The sequence below is a fragment of the Eptesicus fuscus genome, chromosome 23 (genome assembly GCF_027574615.1).
Source record: "Eptesicus fuscus isolate TK198812 chromosome 23, DD_ASM_mEF_20220401, whole genome shotgun sequence".
Taxonomy (NCBI): Eukaryota; Metazoa; Chordata; class Mammalia; order Chiroptera; family Vespertilionidae; genus Eptesicus; species Eptesicus fuscus.
The window spans coordinates 21,529,786-21,536,665 of record NC_072495.1 but is presented as its reverse complement, the minus strand read 5'-3'; the positions used below and the strand labels follow the sequence as shown (position 1 = coordinate 21,536,665).

The following is a 6,880-nucleotide window of genomic DNA, read 5'->3' as shown; positions in this document are numbered from 1 at the left end:
GAATGGACTCTTCAGAGAGAAGATCTGGAATCAGACCTCCCCAAAAGGCCACCTGAGGTAAGTCTAAGACCCGCACTTCCTCCGGTGGGGGCGAGCAGGCGGACACTTCTAGACGATGCCTCGGTGTCAGCTAAAAGCTCAAGAGGCCATGCTCCCGCCAGGCCCAGCTCGCATCCGGAGGACTCGGACTCTCATTACGGATAGCACCTACTGTGAAGGTTCTCCAAGGTCATGGCCGGCGGGTGAGGGGCAGCTGGAAGCATCTGGTCCATCCATTCACTGCTGCTCCCTCCCGATTCCGTGGCAGAGCCTGGCTTTGATGTAGAAACGAGCGTACATACCTGTTACCCGAGGCTGGTGGAACCAATACCCAATCGTGTGACCTTAAACTGCACTGCACACCTGTAGCTTTGAGTAACTACTGCTCCTCTTTGAAATCTGCCGTTAAAGAGAGAGGCCGGGCACGGAAGGGCTCATCCTTGGAACACGTTGTAAGCAGACTGTTGGTCAGAGGCCAAGGTGTGAGCCAAGGTTGTAAATGATACCGTGCAGACTTAAAGCTGACTTCATTTTGTAAATTATCAGGTGTTAAGTAGCGGCCAAATAATCTTATTTCTAGTTTTAAGTTATTTACAAAACAGCTTCTTTTTGCAAAAACTTAAGTTAAAGTAGTAGTTTATGCCATAATAACTGCTGATTTATGTACTTGGTAAAAGCACCTTTTGTATCTGCTGTGTAATATAGCAATAAAAGAATCATTTGCAGGAAAAAAAATCAACTGGTATTCTTTCATAATTTATTTTTTTTAAATCCTCACAAAAGGTCTCTCCCTGCCCCGCCAGTGTTTAGAGTGTCAGTTGGTTTTTAGAGAGAGGGGAAGGGAGAATGAGAGAAACATTGATTGGTTGCCTTCTACACTTGCCCTGACCATGCACCCAGCTGGAGCCAGAAATCGAACCCGCAATCTAGGCATGTGCTCTGGCCAGGAGTCGAACCTGGGACCTTTCAGTGTATGGAAGTACGCTCCTACCGACTGAGCCAGGGCTATTTCACCAGGTACTGATTTGATATAAACATCCTCTTTCTGCATTGTTATGTAACGTTAAACCTTTCCTTTCCCTGTTGGTAAAGGCAATCAGCTCCATCCTTGAGTAGAGAGGCAAGGAGAGGACAGAAGTACTAACTGAGAAATATTTTTACTTTCTAGTAGGCAGGATTTTACGAAAGGTCAGATTGACGCGCGGAGCCAGAACCTTCTTGCGGACGGGGAGACTGTGATACCAGTGAGAGTTGGTCGGGTGGTTCATCATCAGTAAACTCCCGTGGGCCAGCGGCAGCCTGACCACCTCCAGCCTCCGGGAGCGGCTCCTCCCTCGAGCATCTTTGTGCCGGAAGAAGAAGTCTCTGCAGGCCCCAAAGGAGACGGAGGCGATGGGGCTCCCAGGAGCCAGTTCTCTTTCGTCATCTCGGTGCTCCCCAATGTGGTCGCAGCCATCTTTATACCTGCAGTGAGGAAGCAGGCACAGCTCACAGCACGGCTCGCTCCTGAAACGCGCCGACACGGAGCATCCTCCTGTTCTCAGCGTGTGAACAGCTGCTCCCAGCATGCCGGTGTCTGCGAGGCTGCAGGGCCTTACCTGGTCCTACAGGTGAGCCACGCCCAGAGCCTTTTCACTGAGCTACCCGGTCCTCGTTGATCACATGCTTGAAAACTCAACAACCAAAAGAAGCCAAAACATGTTCTCTAGTTCTCCTAGTTCACATATGTAACCCTTTACCGTGCAAAAGTCTCTCCCTGCCCCGCCAGTGTTTAGAGTGTCAGCCCTCGCATGGTTCAATGGCCGGTCAAGGGCACATACCTGGGTTACAGGTTCAATTCCCCAGTCCCGTCAGGCACGTGCAGGAGGCAACCATTTGATGTGTCTCTCTCACATCAATGTTTCTCCCTCTCTTCTCTCCCCCTCCCTCCACTCCACTCTCTCTAAAAATCAATGGGAAACAATATCCTTGGGTGAGGATTAACAACAACAACAAAAGTCACTCCCTACACCTAGATAAAATCCCTATTCCTTTCACAGTCTGGCCCTTGCCCACCTCTGAGCTCACCCCAGACCCCTTTCCCGCATTCACTGCTTTCTGGAAATATCAATGGGATTTTCGCTCCATAGACACCAAGATCCCTCTGCTCTTCCGCCCAGTGGCTCCTGCTCTCTCTCCATTTAGTTATCAGTTCAAAAGTCGGCGCCTCTGTGAGCCCTCCTCTAACCGCCATCCCCTAAACCCAGAGTTCTCAACCAGGAGGATCCTGCCCCCCCCCCCGCCCCCCGCCGGGACTGGGCAGTGTCGGGGGACATTTTGGTTGCAATGACTACGGAGGGTTGCTACTGGCATCTAGTGGGTGGAGGCCGGGGATGCTGCTCTCTACTTCCTACAATGTATAGGACAGTCCGCACCACAGAATTATCTGGCCCAAAACATCCTGTGAGAAACCCTGCCCTGAACCCAGACCCCTTCCTGCTGCCCATTCTTGGTCAAATCAGCAAGACGCTTACCAGCGTCTGAAATTATCTCATTCAACTGTTCATCAGTGAATCACCTCTCACTTCCCCTGCGGCATGAGCTCCGGGAAGACAGACCGCTCATGCCACTCCACCACCACCCACAGCCCTGGTGCACTAAGGAGTTACCCGCTGTGCAAAGGAATCAAATATGGAGGAAGCCTAACCTCTCCCTTTTGGAAGAGGCAGAGATTGATAAAATTCCATGCCGTGGCCTAAAACAAAAGTACAAGACAAGTAGGGTGTCACCTGTTAACGAGCACAAAGTTGAAGGTCTGCCCAGTCACCGAAGAAACACGACCCCGGACTCGCTCGAGAACTGGGATCCAGGGTTTTGGAGACAGAGTGAGGCCTGAAAACGTGTAGGTCAGCCCAGCGTCGCCGTACGTCGCCTGCTTCCTTGGCACGCTGTGCCACTTCCCAAACACCTGCACCTTGGCCAGCGCACCTGTGCAGATGAAGCATGGCAGCTCAGAGAACGGGGCAGGTGGGTGCCTACACACTCACCACCTGAGTATTCAGGATAACTTAAAAAAAGACATTGACTGATATTAGGGCGAAGAAGGGAGAGGGAGAGAGAGGGGGGAGAGGGAGAGAGAGAGAGGGAGAGAGACATCGATTTGTTCCACTTATTTATGAATTCATTGGTTGATTCTTGTATGTGGCCTGACTCAGGATCGAACCCAAAACCTTGGCGTATCAGGACAATGCTCTAACCAACTCAGCTACCCAGCCAGGGCAGGAATAACTTAATAACCTGACCAAGGACCCCTCCTCAAAAGTCAATTGTGGCTTGCCCAAAGTTTTCATTTAAGGACAGTGATTCTTGCTCAGCTGGCGTGGCTCATTGGCTGAGTGTGGAACTATGACCCAGGAGGTCATGGTTCGATTCCTGGTCAGGGCACATGGCAGGGTTGCGCTCAATCTGCAGTGTGGGGCATGCAGGAATCAGCCAATCAATGGTTCTCTCTCCCTTTCCCTTCCTCTCTGAAATCAATGAAAATATATATTTTTTAAAAAAGAACAGTGATTCTTGTCCTACACTTAGAGAAACATGGTCCTAGTCCAATTGAGTTATGGTCCTAGTCCATAACTTAATCACCTTAACTATAGTAGGAACAGAAGAAAGGCTGAGATGTGAGCGAGATAAAGTTAGGGGTGATACACACTGGGGTGATTTTGCCCACGGTGGAGACCAAGGGTCTAGGGCCCCCTGAAAGGTGGGGCTATCACAGCTTAGTCTGTAGGCTGGGGTCCCCTGTGGGCTTTCCTATGCCTCCTCGTGCTCTGCCACCTTGCTGGTTCTCAATGTGTGGTACCCCAGCAGCCTCTGCAAGACCTGACAATTCAGACACTAGACTGTGGGGCGGGGCCCAGCCACCGGAGTTAACACAAACAACAGAGTCCTCCGGTGATGCTGAGAGCACTGCAGAATTACCGGGTCATCTGCCGTCTCTCCTGGGCCAGTGGTTCCCAGCCCTGGCTGCACAATGGATTCACCTGAAAACACTGATGCTCAGGCTGCGCCCCCAGCTACTCTGATTCAACTGATCTCGGTCAGAACTCAGCATCTTCTTCTTTTTTCAACTTTCCCAGATGATTCTGCCAGTGGAGACTCACTCTAGTTGTCTGTCAGCCCCTAGTGGGCAGGCAATCCTGTTTTTTTGTTTTAAGTTTTTATTCCAAGCACCTCGAGAGGATCTTGGCCCACAGGGGCCCAGAGAATGTGTTGAATCAGTTAACAAACTCATCAGCAATTAATGGCTCCTGAGTTCCAATTTCTCTAAACATAGACTCGTTTTATCGAACAAGCCTTCAGCACACAGCCTGCAGTCCTCTGCTTACCTGTAAAATACTCCACTTGTTGCTCCAACTCTCGGAAAATCTCGTCCGCTTCAGCTTTGCCAAACAGGACTGTGTAATCGCAGTCCAGGCCCTCGGATCGAATGCGTCGCCAGCTGAGGCCGGCCAAGTCAGCGCCATTCCCCGGGGTTTCTCTCCTGGGCCTCTTCCTGGTGCTTTCCTTGTCTTCTCCCAACTCGGCTGGGCCTGCTCCTGTCTGCTCCTGCTCCCTCTTTCCCACAAGGCCCCCTAGAGCCCTCTTCTCCAGGAATCTGTCCATCCGGTCTCCACAGAGCAAAGACCTGGAAGTCAGTGGTGGGGGCAGAGAGAGAGGCACGGCCCAGATGCAAAGATGTGCTCTATGGCAAAGTGATCCACAGCAGCATTCCTCCTTGCTGTTTTCAGGTTTCCATTTGAAAGTTTAACGCCATGTGCTAGAAAGGAAGTAGAGGGTTAAAGCTGGGACGGTTGGTCCCTTGAGATGATCTGGTCCAGCCAAGTCTTCTCACACCTGGCCATGCTGGAATCAGAGGGCTAGCTTGCAAAACCCAAATGCCTCCACTCCTCCCGAAAGCACCTGAAGGTTTTTCAAAATAAACTTTTATTGATTTCTGAGAGGAAGGGAGAGGGAGAGAGCGATAAAAACATCCATGATGAGAGAGAAGCATTGATCGGCTGCCTCCTGCATGCCTCCCACTGGGGATGGAGCCTGGAACCCCTGCATGTGCCCTGACCCGGATGGAACTGTGGCCTCCTGGTTCATAGGTCAATGCTCAACCACTGAGCCAGGTTGTCTGGGCAAGCACCTGTATTTTCTTAGACACAGCCCGCCCCCCTCCCCCCAATTCACACTGTACAGGCAAATTTACAGATGGGGAAACTAACACTAGGAGAAAGGGGCTTGCCTACCAAAAAGCAGTGTGTCTATCTCTCTTTCACCCTAGCTGCCTGCCCTGCCCACACCAGTATTAAAATAAAATAGGTAAGCAGTATAGTGATCAAGTGGATATGATTTTTTTTCTCTTAGTGATTTCAGAGAGGAAGGGAGAGGGAGATAGAAACATCAATGATGAGAATCATTGACTGGCTGCCTGCTGCACGCCCCCCACTGGGGATGGAGCGGGCAACCCCGGCAGTGCCCTTGAGGGGGACCCTTCAGTCCGCAAGCCCACGCTCTATCCACTGAGCCAAACCTGCTAGGGCTGGCTATGATTCTTAATCTACATATAAACAGTTCAACGTGATCCATAGGCAAGTACTGGAATTCTGAAAAGAAATAACTGTAACACCTGCGTGAAGTGGGGTGACAAGGGTTCTCTCTAAAATCTCAGCATCTGCGCAGCTTCCGAACCCCGCAAACACGGTAGACAGGGGGGCGGGAAGGAGAAAACACTCACCAGGACCGAAGCAGTACTTCCGGGTGGATTTCGACCAGCAAGCTGGGAAATGCAGGCAGAGCTGCAAACCAAGGCGGTGGGCGGCCTCCGAGCGCCACCTGTTGGCCTCCTGGGCGTGTTGCAAGTACTGTACTACCGTGTTTTTGGAGTTTAGAATTTGCTCTGTAACAGTTGAGGATCCTCCTGTGGTTTGGGAGCTGTTACTCGGTGCACCTCTCCCTGGGGACTCATCTGGGAGCCCGACAGGGAGTTAGTTGCTGTGTGGGTAAATGATTTTAAATTATGAGCCTCTCTCTTTCTTACCCATCAAGCTCCTTGTTCTAAGCGCTGGAACACATCTGTTAACAAGAATACAGTCCCTGCCCTCACTCAGGCTACATTTTGGAGCTGCAGACAGAAATAAACAAGGAGAGAATGCATAGGATAATTTCCGGTACTACAGAAGCTATAAACAGAGTGACTGGCAGGAGAAGGCCTTTCAGAGGAAGGGTCCCAGGCTGAGACCCAAAGCTTCCAGGTAGGGAATGCTGCGTGCAAGGGTGTGAATGCCACACGAGGGACAAGCTGGTTATGTCCAGTGAACGCTGAGACCCAAGACTCAGTCATGCCACCCTCGTAGGGGCTGTCAGAGAGGGAAGCAGCCTGGCTAGCAGAGGGACGAGCTGGCATTCTATGCTAAGCCTATTTGGAAACTGTAATGTAAAATTACTAATAATTTTACCTTTCAAACAGATCACTTGGTAGGAAAGATGTGACCAGCTGGGATTTTGGCCAGTAGGATGAGAGGGCAGCAGTTGAATTCAAGCTTTCTTTTGGAGACAACCAATGGGACCTGTTGATGGTTTGGATATAGGAAGGGAAGGCAGGGGTGCCTTACAGAGGATGACTATTTTGGAGTTCAACCTTCACGCCCCCAAGGTCTCCCCACAACTTACAGGTAAGGCACTGTGTTGGACTGTTCTTCGCCTTAGCTTGTTGTCAGTAAAATGGGTTGGGAAAATTGGATGAGATAATCTAGTATCTAAGAGCTCAACAAATAGTATTTTAATGCTAATTTCACGCCCACTACTACTTGACCCGGCA

At 50.7% G+C, this 6,880-nt stretch overlaps 1 protein-coding gene across 2 annotated transcripts; it reads right to left on the bottom strand.

Annotated features, from left to right (window-relative positions):
• Positions 1–818: 818 nt before the first annotated feature.
• On the bottom strand, positions 819–4,814 carry ALKBH2 (alkB homolog 2, alpha-ketoglutarate dependent dioxygenase). 2 transcript variants are annotated; one of them, XM_008142513.3, is made up of 3 exons: positions 4,404–4,814; positions 2,808–3,006; positions 819–1,503 (listed from the first exon to the last, which is right to left on the bottom strand). In XM_008142513.3, the coding sequence occupies exons 1-3, from the start codon at positions 4,678–4,680 to the stop codon at positions 1,197–1,199; spliced, it is 783 nt and encodes a 260-aa protein (XP_008140735.2). In that variant the 5' UTR covers positions 4,681–4,814; the 3' UTR covers positions 819–1,196. The 2 variants fall into 2 exon arrangements, with proteins under 2 accessions (XP_008140735.2, XP_008140736.2); XM_008142514.3 differs by lacking the exon at positions 2,808–3,006 and having other exon boundaries at positions 1,238–1,503; positions 4,404–4,735.
• Positions 4,815–6,880: the final 2,066 nt, after the last annotated feature.

Bases quoted from the DNA above. Each gene is read 5' to 3' on its own strand.
- ALKBH2 (XM_008142513.3), bottom strand. From the start codon at position 4,680: ATGGACAGATTCCTGGAGAAGAGGGCTCTAGGGGGCCTTGTGGGAAAG. The intron at 3,007-4,403 runs GTAAGCAGAGGA...TCATCTGCACAG, and splicing joins ACAAGTGGAGTATTTTACAG to GTGCGCTGGCCAAGGTGCAG. The intron at 1,504-2,807 runs GTGACACCCTAC...TCCTCACTGCAG, and splicing joins AACTTTGTGCTCGTTAACAG to GTATAAAGATGGCTGCGACC.